At 42.1% G+C, this 22,455-nt stretch overlaps 1 protein-coding gene across 2 annotated transcripts in view; it reads right to left on the bottom strand.

The window, feature by feature from the left end:
- Positions 1 to 8,089: 8,089 nt before the first annotated feature.
- The window catches only part of LOC111959136 (mannosyl-oligosaccharide 1,2-alpha-mannosidase IA), a 239,554-nt gene continuing 225,188 nt past the window's right edge, over positions 8,090 to 22,455 (bottom strand). For both annotated transcript variants that reach the window (XM_023980596.2, XM_070437363.1), the window contains exons 8-12: positions 22,087 to 22,202; positions 17,928 to 18,147; positions 14,549 to 14,721; positions 10,104 to 10,219; positions 8,090 to 8,569 (exon numbers count right to left, since the gene is read on the bottom strand). In XM_023980596.2, the coding sequence (XP_023836364.1) occupies positions 8,425 to 8,569; positions 10,104 to 10,219; positions 14,549 to 14,721; positions 17,928 to 18,147; positions 22,087 to 22,202 (770 nt within the window). In that variant the 3' untranslated portion in view covers positions 8,090 to 8,424. The remainder of the gene's footprint in view (positions 8,570 to 10,103; positions 10,220 to 14,548; positions 14,722 to 17,927; positions 18,148 to 22,086; positions 22,203 to 22,455) is intronic.

The raw sequence follows: 22,455 nt of genomic DNA, 5'->3' as shown, positions 1-22,455 counted from the left end.
TGTGTGTTCCAAAAAGCTTTTGCACATACCCATCAGAACACACATAATTGAGATGTGTTAAAAGCATAATGCAGGTTTTCCTTTAACAAAATTGTTATGGCTTGGAATAAACTAGGCAAAACTCACACCCATGTTGATTTTAGGATACTGCTGTTAAAACAAAATGATGGTATGAAGCCCATTCAAATGGACCTGCACAATAACAAGAGAAAACAATCTCCTATATGAAAATACATAAATCGAAAGAGAGAGCTAGAGAGCCCTCAAACCATTGTCAGAACACCACCTGCTGAGAAAACAGGGCTCGTTCCAAAGTTTTTAAAGCCAAAAATCTCTCAACTGCAGTCACTGTAATGTAACAGAGAGGGCGGTATGCATAGTATAAAGCGCTGTGAGTGACAACTGCATATTGATTACAATGAACTTGGTAGAACATTTGCGTTAGATTAATCAGGACAGACATTCTGAAATAGGCTCTCTGATTATTCAAAGCCTCAGGAGAAAAAAATAAAACATTAATTGGCATAAGAGCCTGCTTCACTCTGGCAACTGCTGACAGACTGCAAATCACCAGCTCCAAAAACAGCATAAACAGTCATTGACGTTTACTGAGGCAGAATAATTYGCCATTGTTGTTTTGCTCACATTGTCTTCTCTGTAATTTTAACCCTSAACCGTGTGACCTTGAATTACCATGTAATCCTGCAAACTACAGTACGAATCATACAATAGTTCAGTGAATAGACTTTTGAACAAATTCCTTTAATGGATGTCGTCTTCTGTTGAACTCGGTGTTCATGAGGGTTGTGTTCAGTAGTAATGCAACGGAAGGAAACGTTACGAAACGAGGAGGTACTATCTGGAATTGTCCAATAATAAAGGTATATTTCTGTTTCCGTTGTAAAATATTTTGCTACAGTGTTCTCTAATGAACATGAGGTCCCAGTGCTATTGTGGACGTCTGTGTTAGCAGCTGAGGATGCAGCTGTGATTGCTCCTTCTCCCTAACAATGTGTTGGTAGCTGGGGGACTCAGGACTATTCGACCTTGAGAAATGCTGGCGATGTAGTTTTCTGACAGACCAATCAGCACGCCTTTATTCTGGGGAATCTGCTCAACACACACCCACATGCACCCAGACTCACGAGCGTTGGGCCAGGTAACTGAAAACATGCTGGTTCAAATCTCAGAGCCGGCATGGTGGAAAAATCTGCTGTTCTGCCCTTGACTAAGGCAGTTAACCCCCAACAACAACTGCTCCCCGGGTGCCAATGAGGTGGACGTCGATTAAGGCAGCCCCCCACACCTCTCTGATTCAGAGACACACTTCGGTTGAATGCATTCAGTTGAGCAACTGATTAGGTATCCCTGTTCACGTGCACACAGTTTGAGAAAACATAAATCCTTGTCTCCTCTCACAAGCTGGGTGACTTGGAAGACACCATGGACAATTCCAGAATTAGGCCTCTATTATGATGATGTTGAACAGCAATGTGAGTATGCCTGTATGCCCTGGAAAAATAGGATCATTTCCCAACATCATACAATCTTGACATTAAGATTTGATAGTCATGAAATTGGACAAAAACATCCGTTTTCATAGAGATTGGATTAGCAACGTAATCCAATAATGAAACCTTTTAAACTCATCAAATAAAGTGAAATTATCTCCTAAAGGTATGTATTTCAATCCTCTTGGCAATGCTTTCAAATCAATATCATTCTCACTGGATGTAGTCCTGTCTTCCAAGCAACAGCAAGCATCAGTTTTCCCCACCCAAATAAAGCAGAGTTAGCGTAAACAACGCTTGTATCCAATACATCAAATGTTGTGCTCCATTTTCATCGCACTGAAACAAAAGCAGCCATTAAACTGCTATATCTCCAACTGAGGGAAACATAAGAATAMAATTGAGCGAGGACAGAGATTAATTGAATCTGAAAGGAAAGAGATTCATTCGAATTTGATCATGCTTGAGGAAATGCTGAATGTTTTTGCCTCCATTATTTGACCTTCAGTCTGTCATAATCAGGTCTGCTATTTTTTTATTTACCATTATTTAACTAGGCATGTCAGTTAAGAACACATCCTTATTTTCAATGACAACCTAGGAACAGTGGGTTAACTGCCTTGTTCAGGGGAAGAACGTCAGTTTTTTTCCCCTTGACAGCTCAGGGATTTGATCTTGCAACCTTTTGGTTGCTAGTCCAATGCTCTAACCACTAGGCTACCTGCCGCCCATTCTCAAAAGAGGACTTTATGAAACATGAACGTCTATCACAACATACAGTAAGGAATAAAACAAGTTGAATGTGTTTTTCACCTTTACTTTCCCCCTATGTTTCTTCCATCCTTTTCCATCGAACAAGGACACAGAATTGTCTGGCAGAGTCCGCCTTTGGAAAATTGGCCTTTCACCGCAAAGAGCTGTCAAAAACAAACCCGTCCTTTCACGAGATTAGATATGGGCAGTTTCTTCTTTTTTGCTGAAATATTAACCTGAAAATCTTTCAATTCTTTCTCGTTTTTTACTCTTCAAAACCCTGAGAGAAAAGAACCACGAAAGTGTACACAGACAAGACACAAGGAGAGAGAGGGGGCAGGGGTAAAAGCCATTGAGCATGCAGTCAAATCTTGATCATAATTTCATCCCTTGAAGAGGGAGGTTATAAGGAAATGAATTATTGAGTCTGTCTCGCTGCACATCCCTGGTCACCGGAAGAGACAGAGAGAAGTGAGCAGGCATATGCTAGTACAACACATCTCCCTCCCYTCTTCTTTACAGTACACACTGACKATAATATAAATCCCCTGCCATTCCCCTTTGTTGTCCGCACACACACCAGGTCCACGCCAAGCGTTGTCAGACCTTCCTCTGCGAGGCGGCCATATTGATAGCAGTACATGCACATAGGGCCCCAACACGGGGAGAGCTATGGAGGCCGTAAGTGAGCCGTGTGGGGGCTCCGAGACCAAGCTGTGAGAGGAAGATAACAATGGCCGCCCACTAAGCAGCGGTGACTGGCCCCCACCGTCTCCTCTGCTCTGTTTCACCAGAATTATTACGGGGGGAAAAAGACAGGAGGGATTATCTGTCTCAGTCCCAGGTGCATTCAAATGGACCGTAATCCCCCCATCCGTAGCCCCCAACACCGAACAGGGCTGCTCATGGATGCACACCATGCTCCCTTGCKCTCACCTTCTTTCCTTCTAAGAATTTAAAGCTAAGGCATCTCTTAGTATGTCAGCATGTCTTTGTCTCTGTTTGACTCAAAAAACATTGTGTAAAGGGAAGAAAGTGGGACGTTTTCGGGCATTTCTAAGAAAATACTATTGTCTGTTTGTTTTTGTCTGCTTGACTTAAAACATTACCTAAGCAATGAACATTTGCTCTGTTGACAAAATGTGCCAAATATAATCTATTTTGTATTCATATAATACAATTCTAATAATTTGATTTGGATGAGCCATTCTGGTTACATGTGCAGGTATACTATTTGGAGCAGAATGAAATGAAATTGTCCCTTCTGTGATCCATTGGTGTGATGACTAAACCCACATTATTAATTTTCTATTCCTAATTGCTGGAACCTTACCTATCCTGGAGACTTCCCCCCATCAATTAAATCTGTAATGAACTTCCCCTGTGCAAACAATGAAACAAATTTCATCACTCAGTGAGCACCTCATCTCCTCTCATGAAAATCAATGAGGAAAGATTACATTAAAACGCAAACTGATATACTAGCAATGAATCCAAGCAGCACAAAACCAGTGTTGGGGAAGCTATTCTGAAAATATAGTTTACCAGGCTACCAATTACTTCGCACTGGAAGAAGTTAAGSTACACTCAAGCTACCCTGAAGAACATGCAGTTTACTCAAATAAAGTTACTTTGAAAGAGTAGTTCACTACATCCAAACTCTTTTGTGATAAATTATCATATGTAAATCTGAAATGTCATAGACAGCAAATGGCAAGAACCGATCACTTTGGGGTTATATGTTWACAGAATGTGTCATTTAGCCTATTAAACACAAAAACAATTTTTCACGTGAACATTTTCCAGGTCTAATGCCGAAAAAGAAAGGGAATTATTTCCTACTTCACCCATATTTGTTTTTTGCCAAAAAAGTAGTGTGTAGTTCCAGTAGTTAGCTACACCGCTAAATGGTAAAAAAGTAGTGTGTAGTTCCAGTAGTTGGCTACACCGCTAAATGGTAAAAAAGTAGTGTGTAGTTCCAGTAGTTAGCTACACCGCTAAATGGTAAAAAAGTAGTGTGTAGTTCCAGTAGTTAGCTACACCGCTACATTGTGAAAARGTTAACTACTGAAAACACTACCTAGATTTGAAATTAGGTTACATCTACCACTAAGCAGCTACTGCAAAATGTAGTAAAATTACTATTTGAACTAAACTCAGCAAAAATGAAACGTCCGTCACTGTCAACTGCGTTTATTTTCAGCAAACTTAACAGTGTAAATATTTGTATGAACATAACAAGATTCAACAACTGAGACATAAACTGAACAGTTCCACAGACATGTTACTAACAAGAACATTGAATAATGTGTCCCTGAACAAAGGGGGGTCAAAATCAAAAGTACACAGTCAGTATCTGTGTGGGCCACAGCTGCATTAGTAATGCAGTGCAAACCCTACGCACCAGATTGCCAGTTCTTGCTGTGAGATGTTACCCCACTCTTCCACCAAGGCACCTGCAAGTTTACGGAAATTCTGGGGGAATGGCCCTAGCCCTCCTCCGATCAACAGGTCCCAGACGTGCTCAATGGAGTTGAGATCCGGGCTCTTCGCTGGCCTGCAGAACACCTGACATCTTTTGCAGGATATCCATCAACAGAACAGAACGCAGCAGATGCATGGCTGGTGGCATTGTGTCATGCTTGGAGGGTCACGTGCAGAAGATGCCTGCGTACGGAAGTAGGTCACCACACAATGAGGGGGTAGGATCGTCTCCCATTTGTAACGTCATAAAGCTTATGTAGATGTGGGCCTTGCAATAGACCAACAGCTTCAGTCTGTGATGCCTGTGACCACAGCGACCCCTGATCTTCTGCGACCCCTCACCCCAATTGATCCCCGCTCCAGAGTACAGGCCTCGTTGTAACGCTCATTCCTTCGACGATAAACGCGAATCCGACCATCACCCCTGGTGAGACAAAACCGCGACTCGTCAGTGAAGAGCACTTTTTGCCAGTCCTGTCTGGTCCAGCGACGGTGGGTTTGTGCCCATAGGCGACGTTGTTGTCTGTCATGTCTGGTGAGGACCTGCCTTACAACAGGCCTACAAGCCCTCAGTCCAGCCTCTCTCAGCCTATTGCGGACATTCTGAGCACTGATGGAGGGATTGTGCGTCCCTGGTGTAACTCAGGCAGTTGTTGTTGCCATCCTGTACCTGTCCCGCAGGAGTGATGTTCGGATGTACCGATCCTGTGCAGGTGTTGTTACACGTGGTCTGCCACTGAGAGGACAATCAGCTGTCTGTCCTGTCTCCCTGCAGTGCTGGCGTCTCACAGTACGGACATTGCAATTTATTGCCCTGGCCACATCTACAGTCCTCGTGCCTCCTTGCAGCATGCCTAAGGCACGTTCACGCAGATGAGCAGGGACCCTGGGTATCTTCCTTTTGGTGTTTTTCAGAGTCAGTAGAAAGGCCTCTTTAGTGTCCTAAGTTTTCATAACTGTGACCTTAATTGCCTACCGTCTGTAAGCTGTTAGTGTCTTAACGATCGTTCCACAGGTTCATTAATTGTTTATGGTTCATTGAACAAGCATGGGAAACAGTGTTTAAATCATTTACAATGAAGATCTGTRAAGTTATTTGGATTTGTACGAATTATCTTTGAAAGACAGGGTCCTGAAAAAGGGAGTTTACATGTAGTTCATTACTCCCCAACACCGCGCAAAACTATGCATTTATGATATTGAATAAGTTGTTGAGTTTTTGAGACATAGATGGCATAAAGTATGTCTAGATGTTATGCAAAGAACTACCTTCACAAGAGTTGTACTCAATGTACAGACTGTTTGAAGGCTTAGCTGGCGTTTGAAGGCTTAGCTGGCGTGCCCTTCTATGTTCGGATCACACTATACCTTCTGGCTTCACTTAACCAAACACCCACTGGCTTCACTCAACCAAACACTCAACCAAACACCCACTCCCCAGCAGTGTTCAGTGTACCTGGGCCCAGATTCACAAACCACTTCTTAAACAAAAACATAAAAAGCTTCTTAAGAAGGTTTTGTGAATCTGGGCCCTGAACTACAACGTGAACAAGAGCCAAGAGCCATGTAAATATTTCTAACCTTGATGTCATGGAGAATGATCTTTTCTGATATTGATGTTGACAGCCTTGGTTGCTAAGGTATAGGAAACATTGTGCTGGTAGACCTGGAGCACAAAGCTACAGAGAGCAGAGCTTAGGAGCTTTGCAAATTTGCAGCATTGGTGGTACAGATACGTGATGAGGTTTCATGTGTGAAGTATGGCGAAGCTCTTAGGTCTTCCATATCAATAGGTTAAGTTGACAGTTGTGTATTCTGGAAATACACTTAGTCAATGTGTTGGAAGGTGAGGTCAAACATAGATTTTACACTCYATACAGTAAAAACCATAAACAGTAATATTAGGGACAGACCAAAAAAAATCCAGACAAATCGAATGAAGTTGCTTTAAATGTACAAAGTTGCACAGGTCTTTTATCAGTATTTGAAAATATTCAACAATGAAAGATAAGTAATAACAATAATTAATATCAACCAGAACTATAATTAAAGTCAAACGTTTTTTTCCTCTTTTACAGAAACACCTGAGGGAAGCAAATTAAAAAGAAATGAACATAATTATGCAATTAAGTGAAATAAATCACAAAAGAAACTGAAGATAAGCTAATACAGGGGTCCATTACATTCATCCAGGTATGTACAGCACATTCTCTCCACAACTGTATTGGACAGCAGTGATGATACGAATAAGGATGAAATAGGAAAGCGCCGTTCACATTCCCCTCGACGGTGTACATTTTAGCAAACGCTTAGCCTCAAGCCTAACTTTCCCCACTGTGGATTTGAGAGAGCTGGAGCTCTCGATGAGGGCTGTTAACTTTGGCAGGCATATTTGAGCCCAGTCATACTCGGCAACTAGGACTAGCTGTGGTGATATTGCCTCTTGGGTGGTTGTGAGTGCTTGTGTTACAGTAACAGGACTGAGACTTGTGTTTTAGTCACAGGACTGACACTCGTTCTATAGTGTTGCAGTAATATGACTGACACTTGTGTTACGATGTTGGTCACAGGACTGACACTTCTTACAGTCACAGGACAGACACTCGTTGTATAGTATTACAGTCACAGGACTGACACCATTTCTACAGTACTACAGTAACAGTAACTTGTGTCACAGTGTTACAATAACAGGACTGACACTTGTGTTAAAGTCACAGGACTGACACTTGTGTTAAAGTCACAGGACTGACACAATGTGAAGTTACGCCCTGAAAGGCAGTGAGGAGGATTCAAAACGGACTTGGCCTGATGAAAATATGTCACCAGTATTGTACTCAAAATAAATTATAAAGAAAATCTGTATAAAAATGGTCCCTGGACATGTAAGACACTCTCTCTCTCCAACAACCTCTTCAGTTTTCAATTTTCCCCCATTCCTGTTATTATTCATTTAACCTGTTTCTGCAAAGAAACTCTGAATAAACAATACTTTAAGGTGGATTTTGAGTATTACATTTCACAATTGTCTATACATTTAATATTCAACACCATTCAACACTCCATATTAGTCCGTCGTCTTACTATTGGTCAAATCTCACCACAAAAAATAATATGTTTAGGGAATTATGAGGGGGTGAACAAAAAAWCGAACAACTTTGGTCAAAGAGACAGAGAAAAAAGCCAGAAAAAAAAGCAAAGACAAGCTCAAGTGAAATCATTAATCGATTGCGGTGAAAAACAGAATCAAAGAAAAAGCTCAGTGGTTTTCTCTCTCTCTCTCACAATATGGCCCATAACACAGCACTCCTCCCATTACATTTGGGTCTGCAAGATACTCTTGGTTTCCTCACAGAGGAAAGAAGGAAAGAAAAAAGGTGCTCTTTTCATGAAAATCATGTTCGTCTTGATTGTCCACAGAAAGTAATGCCGGCAGGAAGTAGTCCCGGCCCGGCTCAAGGATATACAATCACAGCGTATACGACAAGATCCTTTACTGGAAAGGAATTGAAAGTCTGTGACAGGGCCCAAGGGACGTTGGCCCTGCATTTTGTTGTGGTGTTGTTACCTGTGTGTAATGTTGTCATGTGTGTGTATATGTGTGTGTTTGTGATGTAAGAATATGTGTTACTCTGTGTCTGTATGCAGGTGAGTTGTGCAGTGGTTGTACAGTAGGCTGCTACTCCGAGGTTGTCTTGTCGTGTGTCCCTCCCTCCCYCTGTAGGCAGTTCTTGCGGACGACGGGCAGKGGGTGAGCTTCCGTGTTGAACACCCAGTCTTCCAGAGGCAGCAGGTCATCGTCAGAGAAGAGCAGGTATAGATACCTGAGAGGGACAAACGGCGTCAATGTCTGGGGAAACGAACGGCTAGAATAAAGGATTGGCTGGCTAGTTTTCTCCTAGACTACGGGTATCTAAACAAATACATCATGGCTATAATGCTATTGTATGAGCCAATAAAACATGTTTTAATCATGGTTGGGCAATGATAGATGAATTRCTGATGTAACGACATGACATTCTTTGCTTTCGTAAAACAAGTSTCTTTTGTAATTTCTCACGACTATTGACTGATTTATTGAGTTATTGACGAATACAATAAATGACGAACAACCGCAAGGTGAAGCGTGTCCTTTATTTAAAGAAGCGTGTGCTTTATTTTCCCACCAACGTTTTTAAGGGTTCTTTATCTRCGGGGGCCCAGACGGCACTCACAAGTTCCTCATGGCTCTATTAGGTCTGATACATCATCACAATGTGGATTGTCCACATCACCTAACCAGCCCAGAGCAAACTCTTGAGTCTGAGAGGGGGCTAGATGGAGTCTTTCAGCTGAATCAGAATTCCTCAATTTCTTTTCCTTTCGTGATAAACCCCCCCCCCCACCTTAGAAAGGGTTTGTCTGTAAATGTCGAAATGAAGATACCGTGCTTGAGTGCACTCAACATATTGTGTGAATATCTTAAGACTAATGTGAGTGTTCTCACGATGGACAGGAAAGTCGATAGGGYGGAAAGTGTATACCATAGCTAATGAGAAAAAAATGATTAATACATTAAAACCCTATAGAGTCTAAGCCAGGGGGATGGGGGTTCTACTAAGCTAACGTATGGAATTGTTTTAAGATGTTCATACCAAGGATCATTTATCTATTTGATTTTAAGTTTTAGGATCCTTAAAGGTATAAAAATAAAACAATTATTTTATGAAACATTGAATTTGTCCTTACTGCTATTAGCCCATAGAAATGCATTGAATAACAACTTCATACATGGACAAACAAACAGATAGTCCCCCTCAAAAATCTAAAAGAAGTTTGTTCTGAACTGTCTGTCCTATATCTGAGAGATATAAGAAAGATCAGGAATTATTTTCTTTGTTCTTTTCTTGTGAGGCTTGTGGGCGTCCTAGAGCAAAACAACCGACATGTTCATGTTCGTGAGAGTCTCACCTTTCCACAGAGGGGTCAAACTACTACAGACGTTTTCGTGAGAAGACAGATTTTTCGGGATGTCTCATGGTCTGACAAACGCCGCTCTAGCTCTGCCACCTTTCACCGCAGATGCGGAAGGGCGACATCGGTGGATGCCGTGGATTGAGACGCAGCCCATGCAAAATGAAATCTCTAGCATAAACTGACGGATTTTGATGGGGATATTTGTATTATGCTAATTCGATTGACTGTAGGGGGTTTTAAACTGCATATGCCATTTACTTCATACTATATCTCAGAAACTGTATATGCCATTTACACTTAGCGGAATAAGCTCTGTAGCCGTTTACAAATCTTAAAAGCAAAGTGTTTGCTGGTATATTCTCAGTGGGGGGGGGGGATGTTGACTGGCCGTGTAACACTTACTTGAGTGTCTCGGAGAGGAAAAAGCTTTGTTGCATGTTATCGTGGCTGACTGTCTGGGCGTACACGTCTCGGATGCCAGAGAAACCAGCTTCGACTCGGCAGTGTTGCTCCAGAGCCTGGGGWGAAGAATAGAAAGCAGAGCGCAGGAGGGWTGTTAATGTCAAAATGGACATGTATTATACCAGTAGTTAGCCAATGGGCACAGACAGTATCTTCCTGCCTATCGACGTAATGACTGCAATTCATATCAAATCAAACTGCAGTAGTAGGACTGCAGCTCTCAAGTACTGGAGTTGGGCAACCTCGAATAAGGGAACGTTTGTCAAGGGGGTAGTCATGTGCTAATCAACTTGGCTAGTTCTGCCCTCACGCCGCCTTGTCAGACGTAGCGTCGCAGGGCCCTAATAAGGGAACGTGGGTTGTTTATGGAGAACCAGAGAGAGATGCGTCAACCTAGTACCGTGTCCTCAAACACCCTCTTTTACCTCACAGCACATTCACCTCATACGACACCAAACATAAAGCCTACTTATACAATATTCAACGGCATCCAGCAGCACGAGTGAGAACAAGAGGTTGGGGTTGAGGTGGTAAATGAGGGCAGAGCTAATAATGTGGCTGTAGAAAGGACACCTTAGACATTGCAACGGGGGTTGGGATGATAGATTTAGCATTCATTCTGTGTGATCAGACTGACAGGGTTGACACATGMATTAATTATGGGGCACAAAGGTTGGTAAAACCCACACTTTGCTTCTTCTCGTGCAGATCCAACAGTAAGAACAGGGGTCTGTGTTAATTATGGTGCATTAGTCTGCCTTTGTCAAGGGGTAAAACTATGCTAATCAGCCTGGCTAGTTCTGCCCTCACACTGCCTTGACAGATGTAGCATCGCAGGGCCTTGACCGTGTTCAATTATATGTACTGTACATTAGKTCCTCGAGAGAATAYGTATGGACAGAGACCAGTACAGATGTCAGATCTTAATTTGACCCCTTTTGTCGCAGGAGGAAAATCAGATAAAAAAATATATATTAATTGTTTTATTATATGTTGAAGGCAAGCAACAGGTATAATACATTATTGGTTTTCTCAGTGCCTATGTGGTCCTACAGTTACAGCCACTAAACCCGGCACACATATGCCAGAGTTGGCATGGCTTTGAATCCGGCCCACTACCCTTTGACTCATGGATGAATGTATTTTTTGGACGCATTAATTCCGCACGTTTACAAGATTAATTGCGCAGGGTTACAGCACAGTTGTCAAACTCATTCCACGGAAGGCCGAGTGTCTGTGGGTTTTCGCTCCTCACTTGCACTTGATTGATGAATTAAGGTCACTAATTAGTAAGGAACTCCCCACACCTGGTTGTCTAGGGCTTAATTGAAAGGAAAAAACTCAAACCTGCAGACACTCCATGGAATGAGTTGGACGCTGCTGGGTTACAGGGTTAAAACCGGAACAACTCGAAGGTTAACAGTTTGGGGTAGGCTATTCCTATTCCCTATTCCTGGAGAGCTGCAGCGTATGCTGGTTTTTGATTTAACCGACCTGGAAGACCAGGTGTGTTGAATTTAGTCAATCACTGAACTGATCAATTAGCTCAGTTTGTCAGTTCAGAGATTGACTATATTCAACACACACGGTTGGTACTGTAATCAGAACAACTTAGTCCTTTGTGAACAGAAGGGCAATGTATCTATTTGACAAACATTCTGTGCAATCGAAATAAAGTATTTAATCATTTACCATCAAAATTCTACTTTGGCAATTACCCAACACTGTATGAATGGAAACTGTTGGTGTAACATATTGTTATTATTTTATTTGTTTCCTATTTATGTTATCCTAAAGTATCTGGTATGGTCATTTCTTATCAAGATCAGGGGTAAAATATTCCTGGAATAATATTTGAAATGTGTAAATAAATCAAGTCAATCGGGAGATTGATTTACAGTTGAAGTCGGAAGTTTACATACACTTAGGTTGGAGTCATTAAAACTCGTTTTCAACCACTCCACAAATTTCTTGTTTACAAACTATAGTTTTGGCAAGTCGGTTAGGACATCTACTTTGTGCATGAAACAAGTAATTTTTCCAACAATTGTTTACAGACAGATTATTTCACTTATAATTCACTGTATCACAATTCCAGTGGGTCAGAAGTTTACATACACTAAGTTGACTGGGCCTTTAAACAGCTTGGAAAATTCCAGAAAATTATGTAATGGCTTTAGAAGCTTCTGAGTCAATTGGAGGTGTACCTGTGAATGTATTTCAAGGCCTACCTTCAAACTCAGTGCCTCTTTGCTTGACATGGAAAAATCTAAAGAAATCAGCCAAGACCTCAGAAAGATAACTTTCAAATGCAAATTTCAAAATGCCTGAAGGTACCACGTTCATCTGTACAAACAATAGTACGCAAGTATAAACACCATGGGACCACGCAGCCGTCATACTGCTCTGGAAGGAGACGCGTTCTGTCTCCTAGAGATGAACGTACTTTGGTACGAAAAGTGCAAATCAATCCCAGAACAACAGCAAAGGACCTTGTGAAGATGCTGGAGGAAACAGGTACAAAAGTATCTATATCCACAGTAGAACGAGTCCTATATCGAATAACCTGACATGAAAGGCCGCCAGCAGGAAAGAAGCCACTGCTCCAAAACCACCATTAAAAAAGCATATGCACATGGGGACAAAGATCGTACTTTTTGGAAAATGTCCTCTGGTCTGATGAAAACAAAAATAGAACTGTTTGGCCATAATGACCATCGTTATTTTTGGAGGAAAATGGGGAGGCTTGCAAGCGAAGAACACCATCCCAACCGTGAAGCACGGGGGTGGCAGCATCATGTTGTGGGGTGCTTTGCTGCAGGAGGGACTGGTGCACTTCACAAAATAGATTGGCATCGTGAGAAGGACAATTATGTGGATATATTGAAGCAACATCTCAAGACATCAGTCAGGGAGTTAAAGCTTGGTCGCAAATGGGTCTCCAAATGGACAATGACCCCAAGCATACTTCCAAAGTTGTGGCAAAATGGCTTAAGGACAACAAAGTCAAGGTATTGGAGTGGCCATCACAAAGCCCTGACCTCAATCCTATGGACAATGTGGGCAGAACTGAAAAAGCATGTGTGAGCAAGGTGGCCTACAACCTAACTCAGTTACACCAGCTCTGTCAGGAGAATGGGCCAAAATTCACCCAACTTATTGTTGGAAGCTTGTGGAAGGCTACGCAAAACGTTTGACCCACTTAAACAATTTAAAGGCAATGCTACCAAATACTAATTGAGTGTATGTAAACTTCTGACACACTGGGAATGTGACGAAATAAATAAAAGCTGAAACCAATCATTCTTTCTAATTTTATTCTTACATTCTTAAAATAAATGGTGATCCTAACTGACCTAAGACAGGGAATTTCTACTAGGATTAAATGTCAGGAATTGTGAAAAACTGAGTTAAATGTATTTGTCTAAGGTGTATGTAAATGTAACGGATGTGAAATGGCTAGCTAGTTAGCGGGTACGCGCTAGTAGCGTTTCAATCAGTTACGTCACTTGCTCTGAAACCTAGAAGTAGTGTTGCACCTTGCTCTGCAAGGGCCGGTGGCCTTTTGAGCAATGGGTAACGACGCTTCGTGGGCGACTGTTGTTGACGTGTGCAGAGGGTCCCTGGTTCGCGCCCATGTCGGGGCGAGGGGACGGTTTAAAGTTATACTGTTACATAAACTTCCGACTTCATTTGTGCCAGACAGGCGTGGTAGACCTACACGGTAGGCCTATATGTGCGCGCTGAAGGCAGCAGCCTTAGCAGCTCGACCACCTCAGGCCACGACAGAACTACATTTTTACCTTTGGATCCACCTGAAACTTGTATGTAGACCAATATTTATCTTGTGTTATTAAGCTATATAAAATGATAAAACGAGAGTTGATGTGTAATACTGCATTTCAGACAAATTTTTGTACATTTGAATGTTACAGTAGTAGGACCTAGGCTTAGCGTTTAAGCGAGCGAGAGAGAAAATTATTTTGATAGCAAGCCCTGATCCAAATGACTCGACTGCCCCCACATGGAGAAAAAATAGCTGCTATTTTTCAGGGACTCGTTTGAATTTCCTGATGCTGCAGGAAAATTCTCTGCCACAAGAGAGTTAGTTAAGTTAAGATCCGACATCTGAATGTGTTTTCAGTCATATTTCAAAAACACATTCTAGAATCACTGTTTTATTGTTCTTTTAAACATCCTTGTTAAATGCACTTTCATGATAAACACCAGATCTCCACTCAGTGTAAACTCATTGCTCATCAAAATGTAACAAATAAAACCAGAAGATATTTTGAGGATAAAGTACCAGAGTTACAAGTCATTACTTTAGTGACATCATGGCTGCATCATGAAGACGGTGCAACGTTAGCGTCTGCGTGACTCACCTCCACTGCCTCCCAGCCCCACTCCCGGTACTTTGGGTCATGGGTCAACCTCCACATGTACATGTAGCTCTCGATGACCTCCGGCCGCAGGATGTAGTATCTGTCACTCAGTCTGGTCGCCGTGGCTTCTGCCCCACCGTCGAATCGGAATGCTTCGGGCCCTAATTTCGTAGCTAAAGGGAGATTAGAGAGACACAGAGTGAACAGATTAAATTATGTACTTAAAAAAAAAAAAAAAACATGGGGGATGAGGAATTTTATTTGAGTCCATTTATATTTAAGTTAATCGTTTGTTCAATCGGTCTTCTGAGGTACTGAAAAAAAATCAAAATGAACAACATAGCTGTGGGTGAATTAGCAACGCACTATAAATAATATAGCCCTGGCACACAGTCGCGATTCTGACATTACGCTCTAAAAAGTCATGGAAAATGAGCTCTACAATAAAGACCTGTTCCCCAGTTGGTCTACACATTCTCTCTCTGTTAGCCGGCTGYCACTCTGGAAGGCCATAGCGACAGCATGTGAACAGGATTCCCATCTACAGTAGCACAATGGTTGCTAATCTGGGTAGCAATTTCTAGTACATTAGGAGTTCAGGTTAAGACCATTGGCATGGCAACATTTCACATTTTGAACCGCAATCAGGATGAGTGTGTATTACTACGTATGTTACATGACGCATGTTTCACATATTGTGTTTTTCCCCCCAAACCGTAGTGGGATATTTGCCAAATCAAAAAAACACATCACATTTGCATTTTCACATGTGAAATCACACACACATGTTAAGCTTAAATTTCACGTGAAATTATATTTCACATGTTAACATCATCTTTTCACATGAGGAGAATAACATGTTTTCACCTTACATGTGAATTGCAGTTTGTGAATATCGGATATGCAGTTATATTTCACATGTGGAATTGCAAGTTCACACGTGGGGTTGAAATAATGTTATTCCCCTCACATGCGAAAAGATGGTGTTACATGTTGCAGTAGCAAAACTTCCACTGGTGGAATTAGGGTGACCACATCTAAAAAGCCCAATTGTGGGACAAGGGAACGATTTTGTGGGACAGTCACGGAACAGAGGGACAGAATTWAAAAAAAATCTTACAGGACGATGGATCACGTTCAAATGGCGACATAGTTCTGCTGTATGAAGGTCACTGCCTGTTAAAGGGGCAATCCTTAGTTGCTACATCCATTTTTGGACTTTCTCACTGTAGTCACAACATCCATCTGGCAGGAGAGGAATGAGAGCAACAATGGCAGTGGTGGCATTTCACTCCTTGACATCATCTCCTTCTATTTCAGTACACACGACCGACTCCAACTTTCTCAACTCTTTTTAGAACAGAGAGCCCATCTGTCTTTTGAACTATTGACTGTTTTATGCTTCTATACATCAACTCCAATCCAACCTTCATCTCCTCCCCAACAGCGAGGCACATTAGCCAATGATGGAAAACTTTCAGACATTTTCTCTCATGTCTGAATCGATAGCCCCAATGCTGCCTGGTCTGCCTTGTCTTGGCTAGAAGACGGGGGCCAGCCGGCCCTGTTGTGTCGATGGCATAGATCCAGACTCAGAGAGGAGCGGCAGAAGGAGAAACCCTTTTAACCTCCTTTCTCACTCCAAAGGCATCCAATACAGATGCTAAGAGGCTCTGAAGTGAAATATTGAGTAGCCCTCTAATGAGAAGGGGGAAAAAATGAAGAATGAAAAAAAAAAAAAATTAAAAGCAGAGGATGGCAATAAAAAGGAGGCGGCGCCTTTTGGATGGGGAGATCAAACGTCTTCTAAGTATATCGAGAAACCTGTTATGCGATGAGTCACATTAGCTGTATTTTCAGGATGAAACCAGTCTGCTCACCCTGTGGTGGAAACACAGAAATATATTCTTCGGAATCAATTTTGAGTGAAGTGTCAGGGCCAAGGACGAGAAATCAAGTTCAAGCGAGTTTTTCCCCCAAAAGTGAACACAACTCTCTTTTTCTCTCAGTCTTTTAGATTCCCTCGAGTTCATTCTCCATCCAGACAGTGCACAGTAAATAAAAGATAGTTGTTATCACAGTTTAAAAAAAATGTTGGGTTGAATTGAATCTACTGGGAGTTTTCTTAACCCTCGGGAGTGATACGCTCCCTGGAGTTAGTGTTGATAACTGGAGTTGATTGGGATGGAGTACTTTTACCTCCATTAAGAGTAACCATAATGTAACACAATAAATATTTTAAAAAGGCTTTATACCATTATAACTCAAAGGAAATAAACTGAAAGAGAAATTTACTCTGCTGGAGTTGATTATTAATTTAAAACAACATAGAAAAGTGAAAAATGCCAAGGGAGTTAAATTTATGAAACTCTTTTGAGTTGGATATTTACTCCATTTAGTGTCGTTCATATGAACACCATGATTAGAATGGTTTTAACACAAAATGGGGTTGGGACCATATAAACCCCAAAATACTGTAAAATGAACTCTTGTGATTTTACTGTGTGTGTGGAATCTCATCAAGACTTGAGGATCTTGGTCTTGTTTTGATCTTCGCCCTCTCCAGGTTGAGTTGTACTACAAATAATTTGCCTGTGGTCTCGGTGAGACTCTCATTCTCTGTTTATTCTACAAATGACGGACATCTTGGTATTTCTCGCCGTTCTGAATCACCACTGACTGCTTTCAAAGGATTACTGCTTTCAAAAGAGGCCTGGTAGGACAGCATGAGTGCACATTGAAATGGCGAAAGATGATAAAGAATAATTTTGAATAACTTTTATTCCTCACACCAGAGACATGAGGTTCTGCAGCTCCCTATTAAGCCTTACATCCAGCTTTTGAGGTGTAGCTTCCAGCTAGGAGTGATTCTCTGGTTTATTCAGGGGGAAATTAAATGTAAATTGGCTGCAGATTATTTTATTTCCAATATGACTCAATCTCTCCCTGAMAAAGGCCATGCAGCCGAAACGCGTCAGTTTTTAATCTTTGTTTCCATTGAACATGGCATACAAATAAAGGCATTTGAATTAATTATATGAAGAGTGACTTGATCCTCCATTCTTTTTGATGACCAATATACCTCTTTTACCAGAGAGAACCTTCTACGTACAAAAACCTACTATGACTCAATCTCTCTATTTKTAATTTTTTTTGGGGGGGGGTCACCAAATTCCTTCACTTAACAAGATAGTCTAACAGCAACCGAATTTTAATGACTTGATAATGTCCTGCACGAATAACAGGAAAAGCTATAATTGCTCTGAATACCCAGAGCAATATCCAGACATTGGATATCCAATATCCTTAAATACTCAACTCATACCTGTCCTTGGTCATACAGAYGTCCTATACTCAATGCCTTCCCAGTCCCACTCACCAGATCTACTATAACTCTCGTGGCAGGTGTGCGTAATCTCTGCAGCCAGGTCTAGGTAGTGCTGTCTCTTCTCTGGAGCTCCGTCGTCTGCTCCGATCACCACCATGCCCCCGGAGAAGCAGGCCAGGTGGCCCATCTTGTGGTCCAGGATGCCCCCCCTCCACTCCGCCATGTAGGTCAGCCCGCCAGGGGACTTCTGCACCAGGTTAGCCTCGATAGCCTGGGGGAAGATTGACATTTATAAATGGGTGAGACACAGATAAATCTATATTAATTGACTGCAGCATTTTTTCAACTCTGTGTTGCTCTGAATCCTGCTGGAACTGTGATGGGGAAACATGGTTAGCATTTATACTAGCCTGGGGGGGGGGTGAGACCAAGAAAACATACACAGACAAACCTACACTCACATACAGTAGAATACAGCTTTCTACCTTAGAAATAGAACCCAGGCGTTTTATTCTAGTCATTCTATATGTATGATTTCAACTCTGTGGGTTCTGAATGCTTCTGTTACTCTGAAACTGAGATGGTGAAACACTGACAATAAAAAAAAAGAGACCGCAATTGTTTTTCAATTTAAATCTGATCTAGGAACAAATTCTGGAGAAGCAATTGGAAGGTCTGGAATACAGTTCTATCTACAGCACAGGTGCTATGGCAGTGCTGGGATGTCAGCTGCTTCCATTGGTGTGTACCCAAGTTGTTGTAGGGCTTCTTCTATCAACAATGTTCTGTGGATGCATGTTTTGTAGAGCTACTATCTATGCACATTGCCAATGTGAACTGCATTTATGTATGGAATTATTTATACATCCTATAACACATTCTATTCTGATTCCAGGAGAGAGGTGGAAACAAAGGAGAGATAGAGGGATGGAGAGAGAGGGAGAGTGCGAAACAGAGATAGAGAAACAGGAGAGAGACTTGAAGTTTCTCCCACCCCTGTTGCAATGTCTTCTGCAAGAGTTTGTCTTTCTTTGGAAAGTCAGGAAACAGAGTAAGCTCTCTCTCTCTCTCTCTCTCTCTNGGACACAGAAATATACACAGACAAACCTCCATTCACACACAGTAGAATACAGCTTTTCTACCTTAGAAATAGCATCCAGGCTTGTTATTCTAGTCATTCTATATGTATGATTTCAACTCTGTGGGTTCTGAATGCTTCTGTTACTCTGAAACGGAGATGGGTGTTAGGTTCTTATTTCCAGAGTAAATAACTCACGGACACTAGAGAAGCTTAACCACGTTTAATTCTTCCCAAAGGGTCGACGCAGCTGTAACTCAGACAAACGACATTTCACACAAGCWCTGATATTTAACCCTTTCTCCTAGGCTGAGTCCCCTTCCTCCACATCCGAACAGCCAATGCATCTCTGTTGCTATACAGCACCGTAGTTATATCTGTCCTTCCTCATTTCATCTAACCTGACCTCTACTCCAAAGTGCTCACTCCTCCCCAACTCAAGGCTGTCATGGTTAATGATACCAGACTGTGTCTCCTCTCCTCCCAGAGGATCCCTGATGACTAACACTAACATATCCTGACACAATGTAAACGTTATACATTACCCTCTCTCCCTCAGTGGCATTGTTAGGTTCCGAGATCTCCACCCGTCTCCCCTACACATTCCAAAGCCATCTGGCTCCTACAGATAACCATTCACTTCTGATGAAGCAACCATTCTCTATCACCCCTCAGATACCATAGTATTACCCCTGATCTATCATGTCTCCAGTATAGCAATGTTCAAAGTTTACCCAGAATCCAACACGGGGAAACACTGAAAAAAAAAAAAAAGACTGCAATTGTCTTTCAATTTAAGTCTGATCTAAGAAGAAATACTGGAGAAGCAACTGGAAGGTCTGGAATACATTTCTATCTACAGCACAGGTGTCATGGCAGTGCTCGGAAGGCAGCTGCTTCAATTTGTGTGTACCCAAGTTGTTGTAGGGCTTCTTCTATCCACAATKTCCTGTGGATGCATGTTTTGTAGACATGCTATCTATTCACATTGCCATTGCGAACAACATGTCCATATTGGTATGTGTGTCTGCATTTATTTACGGAATTATTTATACGTCCTATAACACATGGACAGGTCTGTGGAAAATTGATGTCAAGCCTCCTTGACATTCTATTCTGACTCCAGGAGAGAGAGAGGTGGAAATCCGGTGGAAACAAAGGAGAGATAGAGGGAGGGATGGACAGAGAGAGGGAGGGAGAGAGAGTGTGTGAAACAGAGATAGAGAGCGAGAAAGCAGAGAGAGAGGATAGGGACAGAGGGAGACTTTAAGAGGAAATCTATTGAAGTTTCTCTCTCTCTCCCTGGTGCAATGTCTCCTGCCATAGTTTGTCTTTCTTTGGAAAGTTAAGAAACAGAGTAAGGCATCTCAGGAGATCAATACCCAATGACTCGTTTTTTCTCTCTCTCTCCCTCTCTCTCTCATTATGTGTTTGGATATAAGAATGCAATGCATAGCATCAACTTTTATGAAATGGCCAATCCACTGCCTAAATAGCTGAAACATGTTAATCTTGCTTCTAGCGCATAAGACATCGATCCCTGCCATTGTCATTTTTATGGGTGGCCCCTGCGGGAATCAAACCGACGATCCTAAAACCTAGCAAGCATTTCTATGAAATCTTACCCACAGATTTGACACTGCTCATTAAAACATAAACTTCCCAGTGCTCTAGTACACACTGAGTGTACAAAACATTAGGAAGACCTTCCTAATATTGAGTTGCACTCCCTTTTGCCCTGAGAACAGCCTCAATTCATCGAGGCATGGACTCTACAAAGTGTCGAAAACGTTCCACAGGGATGCTGGCCATGTTGACTCCAATGCTTCACACAGTTGTGTCAAGTTGGCTGGATGCACTCCGGGTGATACCATTCTTGATACACACGGGAAACTGTTGAGCATGAAAAACCAAGCTGCATTGCAGTTCTTGACACACTCAAACCGGTGCACCTGCCACCTACTACAATACCCCGTTCAAAGGCACTTAAATCTTTTGTCTTGAGCATTCACCCTCTGAATGGCACACATATACAATCCATGTCTCAATTGTCTCAAGGCTTAAAAATCCTTCTTTAACCTGTCTCCTCCCCTTCATCTACACCGATTTAAGTGGATTTAACAAGTGACATAAATAAGGGATCATARCTTTCACCTGYGTTCACCTGGTGAGTCTAAGTCATGGAAAGAGGTGTTCATAATGTTATGAATGCTACTGTAATTCATGTTTTCCCATGACTGCATTCCTTACGGGCAGATATGGTGAGACGTTTCTAATTAGGCGTTGTTTGCCGTTACCATGTTGTTGGGATTAATTGAAATGTGTGGCATTTCACACAGTGTCTTAATTAGCATCTAAGGGGACGTTCACTTTGTATCTATTAATTATTATCTACCTTTGAAAGCTAATCCATTATTTGAATAGTAATGCAAATGAATACTGTACTAGCTACGCTTGAGAGCACAATACAAACACAAACAGTATGGCTATGGTGTGATACCAGAAAACTATAACTATTTTAAATACCAGGCCACAGGAGAGAGATCGTCTATAATTGATGTATTTGCCTCTGGCTTGACCCTCCAATGAGCAAATAGTCTCATCAGCCTAAAAGACGAGCGTCAATGGTATTTAAGGAGAAGATATTGTGCTAATTGATGGCTGAGGGATTAAGTGTATGTGTGTGGAGGAGGTTGTGTGTGTCGTGCCATGTTTGTGAGGGTGTATGTGTGGTGTGTGGTGAGTGAGTGCGTGTGTGCGTGGGTGTAGGGGTGCCATATTTGCATGTGCACGTGCATGCTTGCGTGTATGAGAGCGTTTGCTCACGTACGTGCTTGCGCGTATGTTTGTGACTCTGTGTGCACACTTACACACGTGTGCATGTGTCGCGTGTGTGTCGCGCGTGTGTTTGTGCCACCCTGTTGACGATTCTCGTTATGATATACTGTAAAAGTCTGCTGAATTCTAAAACTACAGCGATAACAGACCCCAGTCCTCCTTTCCTTCGCTCCTTCCGTCCACATATCCTTCCGCGTTGCATATATCCGTTCCCTACAGTGCTTGCTGAGATAGAGGGGCCCCCTGACGGCAGCGGCAGGTCCCTCTCTGCGTGCTCTATGGGATTTCTCCTACCTCCAGAGCACTGTAGTACATCTTCTTAGCCTCCTCGTCCGTCTTGTCTGACATCAGATATGATTTGATCAGATACTCGTAGAAGCTATCCCCCAGGCCGCCAATGGAAACGTGATCTGGGAGAGGAAAAAGAGAGAAATCTGACATTATTTCCCACACCGGGAGGGTCTTTTTCACAAACATTATTCTGTAGTCTCACAGGCAGGCGACCTTGGGTTTACTAAACCCAATAACCGACGAGTCAAATAGAATCAGAGTGTACGTGGGAATCTCTTGTGGGGTATGACASACTGACTGATTTGTAGATTCACACTCTGAGTAACCTTAGCACAGAAAATAACATTGTCATTATGGCTAGCTTTATCACGT

The sequence above is a fragment of the Salvelinus sp. IW2-2015 genome, linkage group LG35 (assembly GCF_002910315.2).
Source record: "Salvelinus sp. IW2-2015 linkage group LG35, ASM291031v2, whole genome shotgun sequence".
In the NCBI taxonomy this organism is placed as follows: Eukaryota; Metazoa; Chordata; class Actinopteri; order Salmoniformes; family Salmonidae; genus Salvelinus; species Salvelinus sp. IW2-2015.
This window is presented reverse-complemented; position numbering and strand designations above follow the sequence as displayed.